General features: G+C 34.4%; 1 protein-coding gene across 1 annotated transcript in view; it reads right to left on the reverse strand.

Annotated features, from left to right (window-relative positions):
- Positions 1-25381, reverse strand: part of PTPRQ (protein tyrosine phosphatase receptor type Q) — a 122960-nt gene that overhangs the window by 93060 nt on the left and 4519 nt on the right. Inside the window, exons 4-22 of the mRNA XM_086884201.1 lie at positions 24192-24446; positions 22970-23187; positions 21817-22003; positions 21384-21668; positions 20809-21093; positions 19951-20220; positions 18586-18846; positions 16964-17094; positions 16655-16784; positions 15032-15182; positions 14444-14550; positions 13898-13995; positions 10956-11118; positions 9046-9306; positions 7197-7357; positions 6152-6263; positions 5246-5472; positions 2993-3062; positions 738-937 (exon numbers count right to left, since the gene is read on the reverse strand). Coding sequence (XP_086740327.1) covers positions 738-937; positions 2993-3062; positions 5246-5472; positions 6152-6263; positions 7197-7357; positions 9046-9306; positions 10956-11118; positions 13898-13995; positions 14444-14550; positions 15032-15182; positions 16655-16784; positions 16964-17094; positions 18586-18846; positions 19951-20220; positions 20809-21093; positions 21384-21668; positions 21817-22003; positions 22970-23187; positions 24192-24446 — 3572 coding nt within the window. The remainder of the gene's footprint in view (positions 1-737; positions 938-2992; positions 3063-5245; positions 5473-6151; positions 6264-7196; positions 7358-9045; positions 9307-10955; positions 11119-13897; positions 13996-14443; positions 14551-15031; positions 15183-16654; positions 16785-16963; positions 17095-18585; positions 18847-19950; positions 20221-20808; positions 21094-21383; positions 21669-21816; positions 22004-22969; positions 23188-24191; positions 24447-25381) is intronic.

Here is a 25381-nt window from a genome sequence, read left to right on the forward strand (position 1 = left end):
TATGATTTGACATTTGAGTAATTGCAAAACTCTGTTCAAAGTAAGAAGGATAAAAAGAAAAAATTCTAGACAAGAGAATTTTCTTCAAGAAATTCCAACAGGATACAATGGTTGCAGGTCTGAATTCAACAATAAGAACAATTCAAACTACAACCATATTTTTGAAAATCACTCTGCTAAACATGTTTGGTTTTTATTTTGATATGAGAAGTATTTAAAAAATATTGAAATGTGATACACAGAATAAAGCATATTTTTAAATACAAAAAGCATTATCATACTACATAGAACATAAGACATTATGTTATAACAATACTACGTTAGAACATTATGTTATAACAATACTATATTATCTGCACTGACCAAAAAACCCCTGTAACTTTTTTGAGTTTTTCTAATTGAATAGTTTGTAAAACAAAAAATAAAAAATTGAAAGCTGAAAAAACCAGAAATTTTCTATTTCATGATTTTCTGTTAAAAATATGCCAAACTTACCCTTTCAGAACATTTTTACTTTGATTAAACTCAAATTTTCAAGCAAAAGCATTCCATTTAAACTACATTGAACAGAAAGGGTTTTCTTCATCCATTTTGTCTTGTCTTGGGACTAAGTTTGTAAGATTTTTGGAATCTTTCTGAAAATCAAGCCTCCATATTTTTGTGTCTCAAATTTAAAATGTAAAACTATATTCTGTGGGTTGAGTCTATTTCTAATTTAAAAGGTCTATAGCACTTACATTACATTCTGGTAACCTCCCAGACAGAAGGTCCTCTACTTTAACCAAGACATCTTTCACTACAATTCCACTTCTTGCATGTTTCACACTAATCTTGAAACTAGTTATCTTTCCATTTGGTTGCCGAGGGAGAAACCAGATCAGATTTACAGCTGAAGAATTTAAGGCTTCAACTGTGAGATTCACTACTTTACCTGGAGCTTGGAAAAAAAAAAAAAAAAAAAAAGAAACAAAAGCAGTGAGATAAACTTTTCTTCTCAGCATTGAAAAACAGCAAACTCCTCATTTTTTTTTTTAAATGCCATTTCTAGCTTCCAAGTTCTGAAGGAAGCACATAAAAATCATTCACACACATACAGCAGCAGATATACAACCATTTTCAATCTAGTTTAAGTGAGAAATAAAATTATTTCAATCTCATATTATATATAGTAATTGGTTTGGCCAACTTAAAAATATTCCTTTTAGAAGAAAATCATATACTATTCCAGAAATAGAAAAATTTTGCCCATTTTCTTCTTCTGGTTAAGAGCAGCTGATAACTGTTTTATTTCACTTTACTTCTGTCATCTTTTCTGCTGCGCGTAGATTTTTGGTAGCTTTAAGTAATTCAATTAAATTGGAATATTCACTATTACTGCATAAATGTTGCTTTTTGTATCAGTGACAGTTTCTGTCAAACCATCAGTGTTAATCACAGCACAGAGGGATGAGATGCAGCATCTAAATCAGATTTTACATGCTATTTTACATGCTGAGCTCTCCTGTGAATTAGAGCCCTGTAGCCCTGCCCGTAGTGCTGCCTACACGTGGCAGAGTCAGCAGCAGGTCCTGCAATAGCTGACTTAATACTAAGGAGAAAAGGCTTTTCATATTATTTTAAAAATAAGGGATTCCACAACTACAGATCTTCCACAGGTGAATTGTGACAGCTCCTCCAAGCCTCATATTTAGTGCTTTCAGTCCTGCTAAATCATTTCCAGATCTTTCACCTCTTTTCCCCTCCTCCCAAACCACTTCATGTTTAAATAATTTTATCTTCTGGCTAACTTTCTCACTTTAAATTTCCCATCTTTACATTGAGTAAGTTGCTTGGTTTTTCTTAGCCATCAAAACAAGAATTAGAACAAAAAAAATAATTAGGAAAGTAAAAGTATAAATGTTATGCCAATGACACATAACTCACCTAGAATTTGAAGAAACCTACCAATTACATTTATAGTAAGGCATTTTAGGTTTAATAGAAATGCAGAAAGAAATTCTTCCAAAAGTAAAAAGCTTGTGTTCTCATATGGAGAAATGCCAGGGCAGTCCTCTGTCAAATATGAGTAAATAACAAAGCTCACAGAAATAAGGTTTTTCACCAGCAATAATGCACAAATAGTGAAGAGTAATGATTTCACATAGATCCATGCAGCAAACTTACTACTCCTCATACTGGGTTCATAAATTATTGCATTATTTGTGCAATAATGCAATTATTGCATTGATTGCTCATTGATATGATGATTTCTGCCATTAATTAAGATATCTCAGTCTGCAGTTTGCACAGAAGCAGAAAGCAGCCTAAACACAGATGGGCAGTGAGTGCCTTGGCAGCACGAGTTCTGTATTCCATCGAGGCTGCTTCACAAGAGGAGCGCTGCGAGCTCGTCAGCCAAGGCACAGCTGCTCCTGGAGCACAGCTAAGATCACAAACACTAAATTAGTAAAGATTGTGCAAACTCAGACCATGTTTTTTTAATCTTCAAAACCACCAACTCAAATTTTCATTTCAGACTCTTTTCTTACCTTCAGAATTAGTACATAAAAATTTAATAAAATACATTCTGTGCTGAGCTTCTTAGAACCCATCACTAAACAAATACAGATTGACTCAAGAAGACAATGGCAGAGATGATCCCACAACAAAGTCTGTCTCCTACAACTGTTGCAGGCAACAGCAGATGGATCCACTTGATAGGTAGCTCTGCTCTGCTGTGACCTTGCTTTCTGCAAGCTTTTTCTACCTAGAAACTGGCACAGGAAAACTCCAAGAAAAACAGACTTTCTGTACAACAAACACCCCTATGGGCACACCCTAAATGCTGTTGCTAGCAAATAGAACAAGATGAACCTTTGTCACTGAGTGACAGAGTAAGGATTTTGCTCTAAATGCATTGGAATTTGTTCAAGTATGAAATTTATTGTGGAAATCTATTTGAACAAATTAGAGCAACTTTAATCAAAATAATTAACAGCTTTATTAAATTTACCACTTTCTGCAGTCTGAAAAAGGAAAGGATCACTAAACACTCCAACACCAGCACTGTTCTCAGCAGCAACCTACAGAAAAAAAAGAAAGAATCCACATTAGAAAATCTACAATATATACAGTTTCAGGAAATATGAAAATCCTAAGGATACACAGATACACAGCTTTTAACTTTTAAACTATGAATATACAAGTGACCATGCCCTTTATAGTTGTGTGGTATAACTTATACTCAATAAAAAAATTAAAAATTGTAAAAAATTTGTAAAATTTGTAAAAAAATAAAACAGAAAAAACATGTAACAGCATAAAAAACTGAGAAAACCACACGTGAATACACATCAAAAGAAGACCCCTATTTTATGAGTCCCTACTTTATGCAAAAAATAATAGCAAAAATAACATCAGTAACACTCCTTTCTCTTACCACACCATGCTTAAAGCAGATTCTGCGTTCCTATTTTACTTACTATAGCTAAAAAGGGTAAAAAGGAGGATAAGTTCCCTTTCATTTCTCTGTCTCCTCTAGGCTATCAAGAGCAGGTCAACCTTCCTCAAAGCAGAAACCCAAGGAAAAAATATCTTTTTGCAGAAGGGCAATAGGTCAGTGGACTGTAGGTGCACTTTATGATGGAGATACTTCAGTGCTCAAAATCATGGACAAGTCTTCCCACAGAATAGCACTATATTGAGACTTTGGTAGAATTTATGGGGATAAACAAAGCAACAATGCCATTTGCTCTGCAATGTAGGGTTTGGTGACAATTCAACTCAGTGATGGGCCATGGCATCCAGTACTTACAAACAAGAGGAGAGAAGTCTAGCTTATTTTGAAAAAGAGGTAAAAGGGACAACAAAAGATAAACATGAGTAAAATTCCAACAGTGATGGGGAGAGGTGTGAGAAAGAAGCAGCAAAGTGAAAAACTCTCCAGCAAGGTTATAGCTGGCAATGTCAGGCAACAAAGATGTGGCCATGGTGTTTAGGGAGCTGACAGTGCAGACTGTGGGAAAGGCAGGGTGAGAAGGGGTAGGTGTGCAAAACTAAGTGTGGATCTCTGTAGAAATGACAGCACACAGAGGGTAACAAAGGGCAAAAGAAAACAGAAGGCCTCAGGCCAGAAAGGTAAACATGTTCTAATCATTTATTGGTAGTAAACAGTGTGTTTTTCAAAACTGCAGAGATTAAACAAAAGAAAAAGGCTACAAGAGACAAACACAATAAAGGAATACAAGGTAGCATTAAAGATTTAATCTAGTAGGTCACAAAGAGCCTGTGTCACTGGCTAGCTCCTTCCCAAGCCACACAAACACCTCATGGCTACAGCCAAGTCTACCTACTTATGCTTCACAGGGACAATGATTGAAACATCCTTGGGCATTGATGAATTCTATGGTAATTGCAATAGCTCAGGAAATAGCCCAGGATATCTCTAGGGGGTTGACATGCAATCAGGAAATTCTGACAGTATTTAAATTACACCATATATATCTTAAGCCATGTCCTCACCTAAACATTGTTTTTATTACTTCATCTGAAGGTAGGTACTTTAGAATGAGCTCAGAAACAAAACTAGCACTAAGACAGCCATGGAAGCTCCTACTTATGTGCAGCTTCAAGGCAACTGAATGGAATGAAGCAAATCAACACATAATTTAATTATTGGTATTGAAAAGAGGAACCTCTACAAGATTCTTATGAAAGAGTAAAGCAGGCAAAGAATTTCTTGGCAAATACTGCCAAGGGAGTAGCAGTTAATTTCTGTCCACATCACCTGAAGTCATCTACAGTTGAAGAGTTCAGAGATGGATTAGGAGTGCCTAATCTCAGTGCAAAAAGTTCCATGTATGGAAGACATGCTTTTATGGATCTGGATGAGATGATTTAATAATCTACATGTAATATGCAAAGCACACCAGTCATTTGAAAGATGAAATCTCAATGAAGATAAGGAAGGATTTTGATGTTCCCAAAAATGTTACCCTTTGCTTTTTATGTTTTACCACATAATGCCATATGTTAATCTGAATCAGTAGAAGAAGGTACATTTCAGCGTAGGCTTGGCTGGGACATTTTAAAGTAGATTTAAAGACACTACTCAAATAAACTCACCTATCTCACTAATATATTTTGTTTTATGGGAACAGTAAATATCATGGTCCCTCACAAAACTCTACAGGAACCTACTATAAACTCACACAAATTACAATAAATCAGAATTCAAAATACTAAGAGGCATTTATAAAGCTTTTACCATAATTTCATAAGTTGTTCCAGGGTTAAGACTGGTGAGAAGAACTTCCAAACTATCTGGCTTGGTTGTGACCTGTGTATAACCTGCTTGCATCCATGGGCAGACTTCTTTATATTTGACAACATATGAGAGAATTCTCCCATTTGGATAGAGTGGTGTGTTCCATGACAGCAGAATCCCAGCAGAACCCACTCTTTCACCTGCAAGGAACATGGGTGGCCCAGGATCTAAAAAAAAATTTTACAAAAATTACATATGCATACACACAAACACACACACAAGCACACACATCTAAAACAAATTTTAATGAAGATTAATGATAGTGGAGACACATTTAAAGATGCTATAGAAAAATTAAATCATCTGCCAGGACAATCCCATAAAACTACTGAAAACTGATGTACTTCTGAATAAAAATCTTTTATTTCTGGCTACAGTCCTGTTAGAAATTATTAGATTAATTTTGGAAAGCCAGAAACATTCTTTTATAAGAATATAAAAAATGTATTGCTCAAGATCTTTGTTTTAAAAAACAGAGTTTAATGCCAATTTAACATCTGACATATTCTAGCACTCAATTAAAGTGTACTCTCTTGAAAAGTACATCTGCTTTGGCTACATTTTTTTTGGAAATAGCTCTGAATATTTCTTTATGTACCACTATAGATAAATCAGAGTCTGGATATTATTACATGACACAACAGCAAATTTTTCAAAAGCTTGTAAATTCTTAAGTGCCCAGAGAACACTTCAGATTCAGTATTTTTAAATGGTTGAAGAAGATGAAAAATTTTAATGACTGTTCAAAACTGATCATAATTTCTTGGACATTACTGTGCACATAAGAAACATAAGAAAGCATAGTCTTAAAAATTAACAAAATTTCATCAGTCATTTTTAACTCACTTGTCACATTTGTTGTCACTGTTCTACTTGCAGGTGAACTATAGACTGAGGAAGAAACTGCAGAAACTGTGACACTGTATGTTGTTCCAGGAATAGTATTGGAAAAATCAGCCTGAAATAGGACATAGATTTATTTAAGCCTTTTACAAAGGCTGACAAAAATGATGCCACTCCACTCAACAAAAACCCCAAACAAACAAACAGAAAAGAACCCTACAAAACAAAGCACAAAAAACCCACAGAAAATTTTGAGCAATTCATTATAAAAACAGTTGTTTGCATCTGTTAGCTACAATATTTTGCTGCCAACTACCCTTCATAAGATATGTTCAACATTCAATATTAAAGAACAACAAAATTAACTATTAATTTTATCCCAGAGTCCCCTAACAATGTATCTATAGAGGTTTTCTGTATTATCATTATCAAAGTAAATATGAAGCATTATAAAACTCCATTTTGAAAGAATGAACAAAAAAGCAACCCGAAAAACAAGTTTTTGACCCTTAAACTAACCCATCCTTTTCAGTAAACATAATTATTAACTTTTTTAGCAAGAAATTATATAAAATACCTGAATCTTCGCAGTTCCAATGAAAAACAAAAGCAAAACATCCAGAACAACCATTATTCCTGTTAATATTGTATGTTCCAGACAGCAGAATCAAAAAGTGCTCCTATATCTTTTCGATGGCTTAGTAGTGAAATGTTGCCTGCATTAATGATTTAAGCAGAGATCTTCCTGGCAAGTACACAATTAATGAGTCTGTACTACTCAATAGCTCTGCCCTTCCCTTGTTAAACTATTCATGAATCCTTGGATGACGGTCTGCTTCCTTCTAGTAGACCTTAAAAAAAAAGTTCACTACCTGTTTTTAGGTAACAAGCTGTGGATGCTGATATTTTCCCCAATCCCACCAATTTTTCATTAATACTTTTGTATTTATGTATGCATTAAACAGCTAAGGAGGAAAGCTTGAATTCCTCATTAGCACAGCGCATAAGGAAAAGCTGGCCCTGCTAGTCCTGTAATAAAAGCACTTACTTGAAACTCCCTAACTCCAAGATCTAGGATAACAACTGAAGCATGATCAGGAACAAGATCCACATGAAATCTGTCTACAAGCCCATGTGGCAGTCTCCAATATAGTGAAAAATAATGTGATGAAACATTGAAGAATTTAAGACCTTCTGGCTTTGCAGGTTCTGGAAGAGAATTGTGGAATAAAAGACATTAACTTAAATAACTCCATTTAAAATATATTAGTGGTTACAACTGAATAGAAAAGCATCCAAGAAGAGTTTACTTGTTATAGAAAGGATTAGTCTGGATATGGCAGCATGGGCTCCTATGTTGCTGCATCACCTCTGGGATTTGGTTGATGGCCTCCCAGCTATGCTGGGATGCCCGTTCACAGAGAGCAAGCTCAAGTGTCTGCAGTGTCCAGTTAACAACAAAATCTCTGCACAGTCCTGGGGTTTCTGCGTTAATCTTAACACTACTGCTGACATAACTACTGCTGCTGTTGAAATTCAAGATACAGCTAGTGTTTATTCTGCAGCTAGCCACAGGGTTGGCAACTCTTTAATACATTTCATGAATCTTGAATCCCAGTAATTCCATAAACTCTGGTCGGTTAAGATTCCAAAATTTGGGTAGTCTACTCCTTTTATTAAAGCCAAATTTCCATCTACCTATGTCACAACATCTCATTTTCTTCTTCTTTTAAATGCACCTTTAAATGCATATTATTCACTCTAAGCCTAGTAAAAAATCAAATTTTAAATTCTTCAGTAGGTCATAGAAATGTTATCTACATATAAGAGTGTATTATTTGTTCACCTGTACAATCTCTAGCCATGTTCATCTGTTTTCTTTCTACTTTGGAACTCATGTTCAGCTATCAGCTTTCCCCATGCTCATCTCTCAGAGCAAGCCCAGTCAGTGATGCTTTTTGTCTCATTCCAGATTCACCCTGGCACTCTGTCTGCCTTTCTAACATGGTTCTTCCAAATTCAGACTTCTAGTTAGTTTATCCATAAGTATCACGCTGTGCAGTCTGAATAATGTATAGCTTCAACTGTGAAAGATTTCCATTCCTTTCTTATTTGCTGTAAATCTGCTAAGATTATCTATCTTTTATAAACTCCTTACACAGACTCTGCAAAGTTGCAGAATTGCTTCAAACAGATTACTCCACTTCTGCCATCAAGTAATCTGAAATATTAATATATCTAAGTATTAACTTTAGATTTTACATTCCATGTGTATTTGTCTCATAGGTATGATTTTTAATTCATGGTTTTATTTTGACACTAACAGAACAAAAAAAATATTAGTATTAGTGAAGGTGTGCAAGTTTAACTGAGAGCATAGGTTCTTCCTTTTAGTATATTCTTACAGGTCCTGAGTCCTACTGCACTTATCAGTCCTATTATTTGCATGGATCTCAACTTCCATTAATGCTGGATTTTATGTTTACGGAGGTCTCTTTGTACAGATTAATTTCTGAGTGTAGTTCAATCTAAAGCCTTAATTCTACAAACATTTCTAAACCTGTTTAACTTCACTCACTGTAAAAAAACACAACTACTGAAATAATTATAAGATAAAATTCAGCTGTGTGTAACTCTTTGCAGGATGAGATCTGAAATACTGAAAACAGTCAGAAGAAATGCAACACAACTAAAAACATTTTGTTTCTGACAGGTATCATTACATGCAGGTTGAATAGGGTTGTAAGGAATACATGCCCACAATGACAGCAAACTATTACATGGAAGATCTCATGAAATTTCAGTGTTACTCTACAAAGTGAGATGTACACAGATTAACATGCACTGCTAGGGACAGCTACCATTCAGTGGCAGAAGAAGCTGGAAACCATACAGACCTGTTACAAATTCAAGGACAGAGGAAGCTCCTTCAATATTTCCTTTTAGTCTTCTCAGTGTGAAATTATAAATGCCCCCAGCAGTCAGGTCTGTAACACTGAAGTCAGTCACTGTTCCTGGAATTCTGAACTTTTTTATAAAGGTGTTGTTTGATAAAGATGCTTTATAAGAAGTGAAGTTAGTCTTGGTTGGATTCCATGTTACAGTTGCAGAGGAAGAATTTACCATTTTTAATGTCAGAGCACATATCCCGGCAGGTTCTGTGGTAAAAATTATTGAGATTAATAAAGAAAAAAATAATTCCTAGTACTTGAAACATAAGAAAATAACAGCTTTTAAAAATAAAAGGTTTGTACTTAAATTAATGTCTTGAGACTTCAAAACATCATAGAAGATGGATTTTTATGGATGGAATATGGATTTTTAGAATTTTAGAACTCTTTATATGGATATACAGAAAAGAGTGCCGATATGTTGCACAGGGTAAATAAAACCTGGGGATGTACCTCCTTGTGAGTATTATAAAATGTATGGAAGAAAATTTCAATTTTATCAGGTCTTCTCTAAGAACAGCGATATTGCTCACTGGTACAACAGGATGAGAATGGAACACTTTGTAAGCAGAAGTAGAGATTTTACTACTCTAAAGTTTTCTAAAATACATTTTATGCCACATAATTTTAGAAAACTGGTCATCTGCTCACTTAGGGACACAATAAATAGCACAGTCTCAGCGGTTATCCCTTTTTTTCCTTTTTAAATAGCATTTCTTATTATATTAAGGTTCTTATAATCACAAATAATTCACTAATAACAGCTCCATTAATCTGTGCAGCACAACAGCTTGGGAAAGAAAAATGTTTCCATTCCTCCTAAAAAGTGAATCTCCCACATAATTTGTTTATCTTGCTTGAAGCTTTATGGAAAATACTAATTAACATATGTCTATTACTCAGCATGAAAAAATCCTAAGTGTTTACCATTAAAATTATAGAGTAAACCTTTCACAACTTAGTTAAACTCAGGGCCCATCCAAAATTCTCTTGAAAATATTTACCTGAGGGAAAAAAAGCATCTTTGGGAACATGATAATGAATATTCTGCTGCACATTTCATTCTCAAGAATCTGCAGGACTTGTTCTGTTTGGGTTTTTTTCAGAGATTTTTTGAATAACTAAGTGCAGACCCTCCTTTACTATTAGTTGAGTTAAGGAATTATAGTCCAAACAAGCCACAGAATATCCATCAAAGAAGAGAGGAGATCTGTGACATGCATGTGAATAAACTTGGGAGTTGATTAATTTTCTGATTACAGTTAGCTGCTCTTTATCTGCTTTGGCAGCCCAGAATTCAATATAAATCTTCTTCAAATTTATGCCACAAATAAATTTCCCTCTTTATTATGTTGCATCACAGGAGCATTGGAAAATACCTGTTTTCCCAGAGACAAAAAGTGAGTGCAAAGTACTGGTTTCTGGACCTTGTGAGGCTCTCTGAAGCACAATTTCTCTTACTCTCTTAAATATTCTGTGCTCTGCACAGGAGAAACTCCAGCCTGAGACCATGGGCTTGCAAGAATTTAGGAGATACGGAAACAATTGTAATCAAAACCCAAGGTAATTAGGAAAATATAGAAAGCTACTCTGGCAAGATTTTATTTTGTTAGCAGTGGAAGCTTTTCTCAAAGAACTATTTTCAGCCATGTCTAGACTCCTCAACCTCAATCCAGCGAGTTATGTACAAGGCTCCTATTTAAACAACTATCACAAGAAGAAGCACAACTTCCCTCCCAAAGGTGAAGTTTCATTTTGAACTCTGTGACCTTTTTGAGTTACTTACAAACAATGATTTAAATGTCTCTGAACATTTACTGGTTTTCAAAAAGACAGTTTATAAGGTATTTCCTTACTTGTGATGACTTCTTTCTCCACAGCCACAGAGGAATCCAAGCCTTTAATTGTCCTTAACTGAAAAATGTATTCTGTCCCAGGAGTGAGATTTTTCACTACAGCTCTGCTGTCATAAATAGTTCTCGTAAGCATCTTTTCATTATTCATCTGACAATATGAAAGCTATTAAAGCAAAAGGATTCCTTATATTAGGTTATTTAAGTTCATAAAAGTAATGCTCAGAGATTGTAACTACCTGTTAGTACAAAAATATTTAGAATACTTTCCACATTTTAAATAAAAAAAGAATCAAGGAGCTTTTTATTTATGTTCCACCAGTGTGGAACTCCAGCATTCCTTAATGGCCCAGTGGTGAAAGCAATGTCTTTAATATTTAAAAGTAGATGGAGGAGGCAAAGTAAAATTGAGGCTTAGAGGTTTTTGCTCTTGCAGGAAGGGTAATAAAGTGTACTTTGATTGTTCAGTCTCACAGCTATACTGATGAACTGTACAACTAAGTAACTCTGTACCTTTCTGCCAAAAAATCCTCAAAACAAAACAAAAAAGCAGAACATAGCAAAACTAAGAAAAAAACTCAAACACCTAAAACCATTCAACCAGAAAATCCACCGGTGCACCATGCAGAGCTGAGATTGTGAAAAGACTCCCAAGGAATCAGTCACCCCACTCAGATCACTGCTATACCTTGAAAATTCATCTGTTTGGAGCCACTGCAGAGAATAAAAGGGCTGGAGATATCAAGACATTGAAATCTAGGGACTTAATTCCCAGAGCCTGTGAGGGTTCCTTCTGACCTTCCAGACAATTCTAAGGTGTCAAAATAAAAACCATCCCGCACCAGTTCTTTCTGTGGCCATAGAAAAGTGTCCCTGCAGACTGGTTCCTGTCTGCACTGGTGAGGGGCAAGGTGCACACCGTGCCTGCCCTGCAGAGGAGGGCACTGGACAAGCACCTCCAACAAACAACACATTTCTCAGGCATGGCTCTTAACACTTAGACCAGGTAGGGCTGCAGCTGCCTACATAGTGAGTCCTGTCCTGCCACTAGTCATTTCCTGCAGCAGAAGGGGGATGCTGTACACATGGCAGTGACCTGAAAGTGCTGGGGTTAGCTGCTGTTCATCTGGGGAGGAATGATCCATCTCCCCTCTGTCTATTTTACCAGCACAGTGCCTGTTTATGCAAACAAAATCTTGGAAACTGTCACCACCTTATTAGAATTACAGCACTGCAAGATGCTAGAAGCAAAGCTATAGATTAAAGATTTACATCTAGGATAAAGAAGTTAGGAAAGTATCTTTTGTGCACTCTTGGCTTTACAAACTATATTGCATAGAAAGTTGGTGAGCAGGGATGATTAATTTTAAATGATTAGTAAAACGATCCCCTTTCTGCAGGTGCACCTTACTAAGCAACCAGTCTACGAAAGCCTTTCTCATTAAAGATTTAAGAATAAGCTCATTTATACAGACAAAGCATTGTCTAATGTGGCTGCTTGCTCTATGAGATGCTGAACTATAATACTGTGACATAAAGATCAATATTACAGATGACAATTATTTTCCACGGGGTGGCAAAAATAGCATTATCATATTCAAAAGTGTATCTGAACTGGTTCAAAACATGAGCAAGATAATTAAATTTAATTTTAAAATTTACAAATATGCTTCAGGCTGCACCAGCAAATAGTGTGAGAGGTTAACTGACTGCTCTTATCCACTGAGATCAAGGCAGCTTTACACTAATGAAGAGAGAAGAAATGTCAAGGAACTATCCTAAGGATACTCAGATTTCAGGTTTAGGTAAGGATATAATTGAAGCCATGGGAGAGCAGAAGGAAAGGAATTGTGCTCTGTAATTTTGGGGTGAAAAACCTATGGATCATTAAAACAAAGTACCTTGTCTCATGGTAGTGCTATGCACTAAAGAATATCCCATTCAGGTAAGTTAATTGTGAAAGATCATACCTAGAAATCCTTATTGATTCAAGTGATGTGTTAAAACAGCAGCGTGCTAAGTTTTATTGACCACGTGTTGATACAATGGCTACAAAATGCTGAAGATAATACAAGACAGACTGGAAAAGCCAGGATACAAAAGAGAGACTGGCTGCATGTCATAGTAAAACGTCAGTCATGCTATTTAAATGCTGTTGTGGAATATTTTTGACAGAGAACTGAAATAAAAAATGATGAGAAATTGAAAAAATTGAAGTTTATAAAAGCACGAAAGGTATGAGTATGGTACACAGGGAAGTAATAGCTATTTTTAATACATCAAGAACCTAAAGAATAACAATAAAATAAAGAAGTGTAATTTTTTTAACTAGGGTATAAAAAAATTTTGAATTATAAACAACAACAAAAAAAATCTTAACAGGAATAGCCCCTGTTTTTCTTTATGTATATCCAAGTTCACTACTCAGGAAATCCCTAAACTACTTAGTGCCCATGGACAGAAGGACAGGGCAGGTATTCAAGGTTTGCAGTTTTGTCTAATAAATTGCTATGTTTAAAAAAAACAAACCCTACAATTATACTGTAGTTTTCTAAACAAAACATTTACATTCTTCTGTAAGGAAGGTATTTTTTATGTTTTACTTCCATTAAATTAATTTGCATTACAAATTTGAAAAGCTAAGAAAATAAATATTACATTGTAGTTACATTCAGCCCTTGACCTGTGATCTTTTTTATTTCAATCTAGTTGAAAAATCAATTTTTGAGAACCATTAAAAGTATAACTTCAATTTTTTTTAAATTGTTATGTAATAGGAAGTACATATTTAGCTGATCTTTTCCAATAGCAGTATTTCTTTCCAATACTTACATGGGCTATAAAAATAAATACTTATTACTGGGTTTGCATCCCATACAGAATGATAATTTAATTGAGAAATTACAAAATAAATTTCTATTAGTTTCTTCCCATTCTCATCTCACCTGAAACATATCAAATCCTCCTCTCGGTAGTTTCCAAGAAAAATAGACTGTATTCTCTTCTTGTCCAAACACTTGTAAATCTGATGGTGGATCAGGATCTGAGGATGTAAAACTTAGATTTCAATAATCTATATTTATTTTAAGGAAATCAACATCTACAGAACACATAGCTTTAACTGATTACATAGTTCCATCTAGAAAGAGATTACATTTTGTACTTAAAAAGAATTTCAAATAAATGAATATCACTTCTAATATTAGAAACAGAATCAGAAATAAAGTCAACCTTTGTCAATTTTTACGGGAAATTTTTATCATCCCAACACTACTGCTGATTCCAGCAAAAATCCACCCAATGCAGAGGAAAGTTTGCATTTTAAAAGCTTTTATGTACTTAGTAACTTTCAAAGATATTTAGATTGAAAAGAAAAGCTTAAAAGCATCCATTCAGTCATTGTTAAGATTCATTGATTTAAGGAATAACTTTTCTTAGAGAACACCTTAATTATCTGAAACCACAAAAAGTCATTAATAAACTGAACCTACAGGTGCTAATCTTGAGGACAGTAGGGCGACTTCTTTTTAATCCATTGGTTGTCACAATATTGATTAAGAAATCAGTGCCTGGCAGAAGATGCTCAAATTTGTGCATTCTACAAAGATTAAAAGAAGAGATGATGTCTTTTGCCATTCTAAAAAAGTATATATGCTCATATGATAATTCTTTATAGTTTTATGGATATTATTCATGATGTGTGTATACATGTTTATATCTTGTGAGTCAAAAAATATTTTAGTTCTATAAAATCTTAAATAAGGTGCATTACACTGTGGTTCACAGCAAGTTCCAGTACTAGAAAGTTTTAAACTATTGATGTAAATATCCAGAGTGGCACACAGGTTCTACTGGTGCTCACCCCAGTGTGGTGTTTTGTTTTCTTTGCATAAACACATCATATGAGAATTGCAATTTGATATAAAAATGCACTTCTTAAAATACATGGACATAGAAATGTATATAAACTAAACCATCAAATAGCATATAGATAACAGCACAGGCTATTTATTTTAAATATCCAGGGAAACAGCTGCTTTGAGCTCATGTCAGTTATTCTTCTAATGTAATCATCATACCTCACAACAGCAGGTAACATTTTCTTCTCACTGAAGACCTTACTGTTTATTGAAAGAACATATCCATCAAACATACTTTGTGCTGGTGGCCAGGTAACAGTTATTGATTCAGCGTCTCTGCTACCATTCAGATATTTGACTGCACTTGGTACTGTGTGACAATAAAACAAAATGCATAGATTCAAAAATACATTTTAAGCATATTTCTTCATGACAGGACTCTCATCATCAGAATGCAATAAGAACTCCACAAAAATGATGTCATGTTCTTCCTTATCTCAAGGACATACAGACTGCTAGCACTGCAGAAACATGTAGTGACTTTTGTGGTCCAGGAAATCCAGAGCCAAGCTGTTTGCTGTTCTGTAAGGCTGCTTAGTGCAGTTCTGACACCACTGATGTGGACTTCCTCAAAAATGGACAATTTCTCAAGAAAGGAAATGTCAGTATAAGAGGTAACATACTGTGCAGACACCTAAATTCCAACTAGCACAGTATCTTTTATTCAACAGTGGCCAAAAGGATATGTCTGCAGAAAAAGCAAGAATTGCATAGTGATAGTTTCTTTCAGTAGTCCCCGAGACTGCAGTTTGCAGCCCAAGGATTCCATGAACAAAAGGTGATTTCTATTTTCTATGTAGTAAATCTCAGCAGACGTTTCTTTTATTAATGTCTTTGGTCTCCACATGAACTTATGATCACAATCATCACACAAAACACCTTGTGGCAAGAAGTTCTGCAATTTATCTACAAATTTAGTAAACAACCATTTGCTTATGCTTCGTTCCTACTTTCTGTTTTCTAATTTCAAGTCCTTAGTTCTGGAAAAGAAAATGTCAGAGAATCATGATTTACTTGCTCCATAATTGCCTCTCCATGATTTGTTCTCTCACAAATGATTTCACATTGTTCCTTTATCAGTTTTAACTCAGTGGTTCCTTAAATGCAGAACATTATATATCTTTGATCAGGTATGCTGAACCTTTTCAATCACATCTACTATGCTTGATTTTTTTCACAGTAGTGACCTTTTAGAGGAAACTACACCAGATCTAATAGCCTTAGAGGCTGTGTCAACCAGCTAGAAATACTAGAATAGAGGAGTACTACACTACTGAGAGTAGAGTCCTAACCTAAAATAAAACTAAATGTAGTAAAGCCCAAATTTACTTATGATGTAAGGGGATGCCAATGAGTAAACATGATAAAACTAATTTACTTTTGCCAATTCAAGTGTGTTCAAAGTCATAGATGAAGAGGAAAAATTAAAGCACTAAAGAGAAATATATAAGAAAAAAAAATGTTTTCTCTGATATGGGTAGCCAGACGCTATGCAAGTATCAGTTGCTGGACTGTAGAGCTGCTAGAATCAACATGAAGTTAACATTGGTATCTCATTGCACAGTAAATACATGGGCATGGTAATGGAGCTATATTGAAATTCTTAATGGTCCTTTGCAGTCAAAGAATAAGAAAAAATCACAATGAAAGAGACTAAGGAGAAAATTACAAATATGATTGAATTACCGTTCTTTGTTTGAGACAAAAATAAAATTTAAGAAGAAAGCAAGAGATATGGATGGAGTAAAACAAACACTGAATTTGACAACATTGTGGTCTTACCTGTCTCTATTTCTTTTGTCACAAAAATACTGTCTCTGAAACCTTCCTTCTCTGTTCTAATTGCAAAACTGTACAGCTTACCAGGACTAAGGTTGGAAAATGTTGCTGTTTCTTGCTTGACCTTCTGGACCTAGGAAATCCAAATACAGCTTTCACAGAACTGCTTACAAAATTCATCTATCGTTTATAAACCTCACATCCAACTATTTTAATGGGAAATAAAACTTCTCATTCAGCCTCTGACTGCTTAGGAGGAGACTGAAAAATAGCTGCAGTGCATATTCAGAGGTGGTGCCCTACACAGCATACCTTGAAAGCACTTTCACAATTAGTGCAGGTAACCTCGTACTGCTCAAAATCTCCATCGGCGCGGTCCCAAGAGAGCTGTATGGAAGTGTCAGTCACGTCGCCCTCTCGTACCTTCAGGGGAGCTGCCAGACCTACAGATGAACATAAAACACCTCTCTGATCAATCCCAGGCATTGGTCAAACTAACACTTTTCATATATCCTAAAAGTGAAGATAATCAGTAACAGACTACCAGAGGGCAAAATCCGATCTCAGGTGTGCAGACACACAGCAATTCCAAAATAAAGAGGGAAAAAAAGAGAGGGAGAAAAAAGATATAGTAATGCCATTATTTAAGAAAAATTTCTTGTGTTTCTGTCTTAAAATTACATGAGGTTGAAATTACATTTCTCCCTGAGGACAGAGCTGACACCCCTAGGTGGGAAAGTTCTCAAGGATGAAGTTAATCCCTCCAAGAGCACCACCACAGTGGTCAGAATGCACCTAAATTTTGTCAAAAGGGTCAGAAAGACTGGGTAGATAAGGCTAGACAAATACACTTTATCCCTTACTAGTATAGTCTTGTTAGGTACAATTCAGATCATTTCACAGGAGAATTTCTGCTCTTCTCTACATCTCTTTCATCCCCATCACAGCCATTTCTGTCTGGAATATACCGGAATTTGCACTTTTTCTGAGGAAAAATGTACAAACTACACATGTGAGGCATCAGGATTTTTATTTCTTCCAAATATTTGAGGCCCCAGGAGAGTCAGAATAAGACTAGGTTTTGTAAGGGAGTTCCCCACTAAATTTAGGAAATGCTGGCAGAAGATTGATTACATCCTAATAATAGGTTTATTAAATAGTTTAATTAAAACTATTTTTTAAGAAATATTAGCTTTCAAGGCTTGCTTTATTTGGGGATGATTTTTTCTGTCTTGCTCTAATTCACCTTTTCTTTCTTCCTTACATCTTTAGATCCTATATTTTCTTTTTATGATATTTGTATTCTGAAAAAAACAGAGCAGAAAAGATTTCAAAGGAAAATAATAAAATTGGAAAAGAAACACTTATGGAAGTATAAATACTATAAAAAATAGGAAAGTAAAGACACAAAATTTCAGCAGGTATTTTTAAAATAATTTTTAAATTTCTATTAAAATTCTGCTTCTAAAGGCCTTCATAGAAGGTGTCCCATCCACTACAAGTCTTTTTATGTCTTTGTGAATTAATTTATTACCTTGGAGAACCTTAACACTTTTATTATTTGCTTAAAGATACACCAGGAAGAATAAACTTATTGATAAGAATAAACTCCATTGATACTCATCTACTTGTTTAAAATAAATGGTCATAATGTCTCCCACAAGGACAATAATTTAATACAGAAATGCTTGCTAAACATTTTATACACAATATAAAAAACACAATTTAACAAGTTTAGAAATTTTAAGGGATTCTCATAGTCTTGTTTAAAAACCAGCTAGTGTTAGTACAACTGCAAATTGCTTACATAAATATATCAAGAAGATTTTTGAATAGTGTGTTTTTCCTATTCCACTGAGATAAAAATTAAGTTTAAAAGTTTCAAAAATCAGGATTTTATATAGTGCAATTTTATAAGAACTTAAAATACTCACATGTTTTTACACCAGCTATATGGTAAAAGGAGCTCAACATTTTCCCACTTTTTGTGGAGACACAGAAATCATATTCTCTTCCTGCAGTAAGGTTTTCAATTGTTATTTTACCATCACTTTTTAAAATGAATGTTGCATTAGGTCCTTCTTTACTTGTAACATATATGCCGTCAAATACTCCAATATCGGGCACACGAACAAATAGTACCACAGCATTGCTATAGAGCACATAAGGAACTACAATTTGGACAGGCTTGGGCTCTAGAAGAAAAAAATAATGCCACACATTAAGCCAGTTGAAAATAAATTAAGTGAAAATCACATAATGTGCCTGAAGCAACTGCCCTGAGAAATGTTCTTGCCAAGCACAAATTAACAGCTACCATAGCAAGTCATTGCTCAGAAACTATAAACAACCTGAGCTTTTAACTGGAATTTCCTTCTCAACCAGAACTGCACCAAGACCGTAAGCAGGGTAACTGGAAAATTATACAGAGGTGTAGATGAGATAACCATGGAGAATGAGATGCATTTGATGGATACAACATTGACATGTTTGGTTTTCTTCCCTTATAGTTGGCTCTGACAGCTGTGAAATATCCCATCTACAATTTTGTCATCTGTGTCATGAATGAGGTATTAAATATAATCCTATATAAAAAATTCTGGAAAAGACTTAAGATTGTCACCCTCCAAAATACTGTGATCATTTAGAAAGAAATGACACTGCAGCATTTCATGAATCTATAACCTGACAGCTGCAGCCTTTATATATTATACGTATAAGTGAATCCTGCCCATTCCTTTCACATATGTAAAAAATATATACAACACCAAAAGCATTTCAAGATTTTGGTAAACTAAGACCCTTCAATAAACCCTTCACTATCAATGGGAAAGATGCTTCAACAAACAATGCAAAGCTTTTATATTCAGCTATTATTGCTTCTAATCCTTTCCTAGCAGCCTCTCACTAATGGTAGGGCAATTTTTTCTCACAGTTCTCAGAACAACTAATATATCTCCAAAAAGCAATAATCTATTTCAACCATTTCAATATTTTCCCATTTCAATGCAAATCAAAGATTCACCCAGCTTCTTCTGCCAGTGGGAACAGGATTTCCAGCTGTGGTCCCCATCACAGTTGTCACTAGTAGCAGTATGTTTTCCAAGGCTTCATTGTTCTTCAAAAATTGTTAACTTTGCTGTTAACAATTAGGATTGGATCTCTACATTTCCTATTTAAGTTTTGACCCTTGGCTATTTAGCAAATTGACTTGATCAACAAAATTAATGAGGTGATAGCAACAACAGTGAGACTGAGTGTATTATAGTCTGTCGTTTCCACCATAAATAATGGCTTACTTAAAGTGCATCGAATGGTCTTCAGCTCGCTCATAGTTCCATTTTTCACACTTGCCACTGCTATTTCATAAGCCATTCCAGGAGTTAGGTCATCAAGCTTTAATTCCTCTTTATTACTTAATAAAAACTTTTTAGTTTCACCAGTGTCTGCATTAGGTTTCACTTGAATGTAGGATTCCTGACACTCTTGTGGCAGCTTCCAGTGAAGGATTACGCTCTCTTCTTCTACATCCTCAGGGTGAATATAAACAGCTGTAGGTGGACTGACAGCTTGAGCAAAGAAAAAGATGTCAACATAGAACCATACATCAAACTTACTAGCACTTTACAATCAGTTTCCAGGAATGTATCTTGGTTTGCTTTTTCTTCTAAAATGCCATGATTTTAAACCTACTGATTAATTTAATTATTTCTTAAAATAATTCTCAGGCAACTACCTATTACAGGCAGATTCTGTTTTGTCATAGCAAGTAAGGACTCATTTTGCAAGTATAATCCATTCTACCAGATATATATGAAGTAAAAAGATGACACAGTCTGCCCTAAAAAAATTGAGAAATTGTGGTAATATTTTAACTTTGCTAAAATTAGCGATACAAACTATAAATCAGAATTTATTAAGCAGAATGTTGCTTCTTTAGTTCATACTAATATGCTGTAAACAGGAAAAGGAATAAATAAATAAACAAACAAACAAATAAATAAATAAATAAATTGGTGCTTTCAAAATTTTGGAAGGTTCTGAAGAGTATCCCAACAACCACAATCTGAAATGGCTTTAAAAATACATTTATGTCTTGTATTTTCAATCTAAACTCTGTCCAGTGAAATAAAAGAAATAGAAAATGGATACATCACCTGTTGTGATTATTATAGGCTTCTCATAGCAGCTTAGAGTTCCCTTCTCTGCTACATTCTGTAAATATAACTGATACTGATGATAAGGTTTTACATTTCCTAGGACTATTGAAGTCTTGCTTTTTTCAACTGGTAACTGTTCCCAGATGTTGGTTTCAGTATCCAATATGTTGAGCAGGTAGGAATGAAAAGAAACACTGGATGAATGCTGTGGAGGGTTCCATTTTAAATGTATTTCTGCAGATGAGACATATGTAGCCTCTAACTTCTCGGAGTGCAAGGGCCCTGTTGGAGAAGATTAGGAACAGTTTCTCGTGCCTTTCATCAGTAACTGTGGGGTGTTTTGTTGTGTCTTTTTGTTTGTTTCCTTGTTTGTTTTAAACAGAGCCTGAAAACCTAACAATGCACACTTACATACAGGCTAAATACTATTAGAGCAAATCCAGCAAAGCCACCTTCATGGTGTATTAGTGAATACTGATAAACAGAGAATACAGGAAACAGTGCAATTATAGGGAAAATATGAAATATATATGTTTATCTGGTTATTACTGCTATTTATTTTTGTAACTTACTTGTTTCTACCTTCAGAATTGGACTTAAGCTAGTCTGTGCTCCTTCTGGGTTCCTTGCTGCTAATAAGAAACCATAGCGAAGGCCTGGAGACAGCTGCCCAATTTTTGTTTCAGTTGTATTCACAGGCAAGTTCAGAATGTATGGTTTCCACCCATCAAAATAGTACTTAAGTATAAGTGCAAAGCCTGACTTAAGCCACATATCCATGCTGCTCCACACAAATACAGCTTCAGTTGTCTTGACATCACGGACATCAAACATGAAGTTTTCTGGTACCCGAGGTACTGAAAAAGAACAGCAAAAAAAACCCAAACAAACAAAAATTGAAAATCATTAAAACCCTTTAATTTTTATATTTTTATCTTTAAATATAAAAGTAATCAAGGCAAGGCTTTTAAGAATAAATGCAAAAGATTTAAAAAATATACTTACATTCATATTCACAAATATATGGTAGCTGTACATAGCAGAAAAATCCTGTGAAGAAATAGTCTGGGCCAGTGGGATCTCTCTGAAGGGCATAGCAGTCAGTTTGATTTTCTGGTATCATTGACAGAGATGAGATACTGTATTTTAGAAGATAAGGAGATCCATCTGTCCACAAGAGCTGACCTTCATCCTAGATAAAAAAAAAAAAAAAAAAATGAAATAAAAACCCAGATAATTTTGGATTATATTTATAAATTAGTAAGGTTTCCCACATTGCAAGTGTATTTCTAAATATTCAAAAATTAATGTACTTCATTTATACAAGTCAATTATATAAGTATATTTTTAATAAAGGCTTCAATCTAAAAGTCCATCCCTTCTATTACAAAAGATTACAAGATAATAGTACAGCTTATATATATGGCTTATATTATAATATTATAATATAAACCATATGAGTATGTTTCATTATTATAAACAAGACTTTAAAAACCATTATTAATCAAATAACTGAATAATCTTGTATGGATAATTTTTTAAAAAGACTATTCACTTAAAAAATTACTCAGTCAAAAATACTCATAAATTGAGTCTGAAAACAAAAATATTTAGCTAAAAAAACCTATGGCTAGATTCACACTCAGATGAGGAAATGTTTTCATATCCCAAATACAAGAAACAGGAAATATTTTACAAGAAACACCTTGCTCCATCTATACTGGACAGACCTCACTAAGCTCAGCTCTCAGCATTTCAGACCTGCACCAAAAGCCAACCCCAGATTTCGAAAGCCATAGTAGCAAGTGTGTAGACTGAGATTTAAAATCTGGTTATACTGCACCACCTACAGGCAAAATAGTATCCTCCAGAAATAACACACACACACACACACACACACACACACACACACACACACAAAATTACAGGTTAAGTATACACTATGGGGTTTTTTTCCCCCCCAACCTTCTAAATATTTTCAGTATTTCTAAATAGAAAGAAACAATGATTTTTTTTTTTTTTGTCTAATTACTAATAACTATAGAAAAAAATAACCAAGGTACTGTTCAGTAATTTTTATTCCAAAGGATTTGCTCCTCTATTTAAAAATTCTCCTGCTTCCATATCTGTAATAACAAAGATGCTAAAATATACTGACCTTTAGGTCATTAAGACCTGTCCATAACATGATGATTCGACTAATTTTCTGGAGATATGACAACACAAACCCATGCTCTTCTTCACTCCCTATGTCAAGAAGATGTGCCCCTGGTGAAGAGGTTTGACAGGTTTGTTGTGCCACCTTCCATGGCTTGCTCTCCTCACCCATTCGGTAGCAGCTGCTCTGGAACGCCACCCACCCTGGGGAACAGGCACCTGTAACAGGTGAACAAGGACAGGATTTTAGAGATATCCTGTTACTTTTATCCTGAATTTAAAGATATGTGTTACTCATGGCAGTGGTGCTGGTTTCTTATAATTACACAGACATTCTGAGGACAATAGTGTTTAAACAAGTCATTATTTCAACCCCCAAAACATTCAGTGATTATAAACCAACACTCCAAAGTCCTGAGTGTTTTAAAAAAAATCTGACTGACTGAATTAAAAGCTACAACTGCAACCCAATGAAGAAAAAAAAAAAGAGATCCATTAGTCTTTGTCATACTCTAGAAAAAAAGTTATTTTTTAAGTTTAGTTTCTGATGATTCGATTCTTTTAATTATAAAAATGAATTTAACATATCATTTTCTTTTAATATCTTCTTGAGAAAATAATTATTTCCTTGAATTTGATTGTATATAATTCTTTCTTTTGCTTATTTAATTTTAAAGATTCTAAATTGTGTTAGGAGAGTAGCACATTTAAAAGAATGAGGATACACAACCAAGATATAATATCCTCAAAATCTTGTCTCCCTCACAGCACTTCTAAGAAAACAGCACAGCTAGGATTGCCAATCAACAATAAAAATCCCATCATTTTTAATGTTTCAGAAAGTGCTCCAAATCCTTACCAAACTCGGGATTTTCTTTGTCTTTTCATTGAAACTACTTAGCAAATTCAACATATACACTCCAATAATTACAAGGCTTAACTTCAACATTGACTTCACACTATATTAAACTGCAAAAATATAGTTAAAATATGTGCACATGCAAATTTAAATTCTTGCTCCTAAAATACTAAGAAGTATTAATTAGAAATAACCTTCCTATGTCATTAACATTCCATTTATTTCCTCTTTCTAGAAATAACATCCATATCTACTGAAATATGTAAAGAGGAATACAGGATTTTATAATTAACTCTTAACCCTTCTAGAAAATATGTAGTACTAACTTGCATTCACTGTGACTAGAAGAAACTCTAATATATACCTGTTTCAGCTTGAATATCCAGTGACTGAGACACGTTTGCAAATTCAGGATTTAATTGTTCAAATATAAACTTAAATGTATAAATGGTGGCAGGTGTCAAATTTCTCCACACAAAGAATCCATTGGGATTTTTTATAATCTGAGAAGTACCATCCAGGAAAACAGAAACTGAAAATTCTTTGATCATCATACTCCAATTAAAAGACACTGTAGTAGCTGTCACAAATGTTTTGATGTCATTTTCTGAAATTCCACCTGGTAGACAACAAAAAAATAAATACTGTGTTTTTCACAAATAAATAATTAAAGTTTTATTTCATCAATATTATTACATTTTTCTTATGAGAAGGGATGAGGGATAGCCACCAATAGAGAAGGAAATGTAGCATCATTTAAGAAAGTCGTGTTTTCTTTTATTTTCATGGTATGTTAACTTATGTCTGAAGCAAGAGATAAAAGTGCACACTTTCAGGAGTGCTTGAACCATAAAAGCACATATTTGGATAGGATATCAGTTAATAGATGCCAAGTGCAGTAACACTTTAGCAAAGTAACCATTTCCTGTAGCTTGCTGAACATTCTTTCATGAGTTGATGGCTCCTGCAATGCTTTGAACTTACCATGGTGTGACCCCAGCTCTGTTGCTTGAACTCAGATACAAGTCTGTATTCCAAAGCTATGCAATAGTATGAGCTTGCAATGTGTAAAAGGTAATGCTACAAACTATATTAAGTGACAAAGTTAAATTTGGAAGCCCCTTCATTCTAGTAACCAGTGGGACTTGTGGTCCTGAATGGACTTACAGCTATAAATAATGTTTTCATAAATTCAGCGGCTAAACTCATACATTTTATGTTGAATGTCTGTCCCAGTTAGTCACAATGTTAAAATCTTCAAGGTACTTATTAACCCTTTTTAAGGAGGGGCTGTTACAAAGTTGAAACAAGACAATTTTATTTATTTTTTAATTTATATATGACAATGACCCAACATTATTATGAAATTCCAGGCTTTAAGTAATTTTTCCTTGGTCCTGTTTTACAGATTTCTTCTCCTAGAATCACTGTAGTATACCAAAACCTGTAATATTTAAAAATCTCAGAAACTTTTACATCAGCCTCATATTTTAGAATTGTTACACTAACCAAACACATTATATAAAATTATTCCTTCAACAACACTTCATGGTT

This window comes from Cyanistes caeruleus, chromosome 4 (genome assembly GCF_971803275.1).
Source record: "Cyanistes caeruleus chromosome 4, bCyaCae1.hap1.1, whole genome shotgun sequence".
Classification (NCBI taxonomy): Eukaryota; Metazoa; Chordata; class Aves; order Passeriformes; family Paridae; genus Cyanistes; species Cyanistes caeruleus.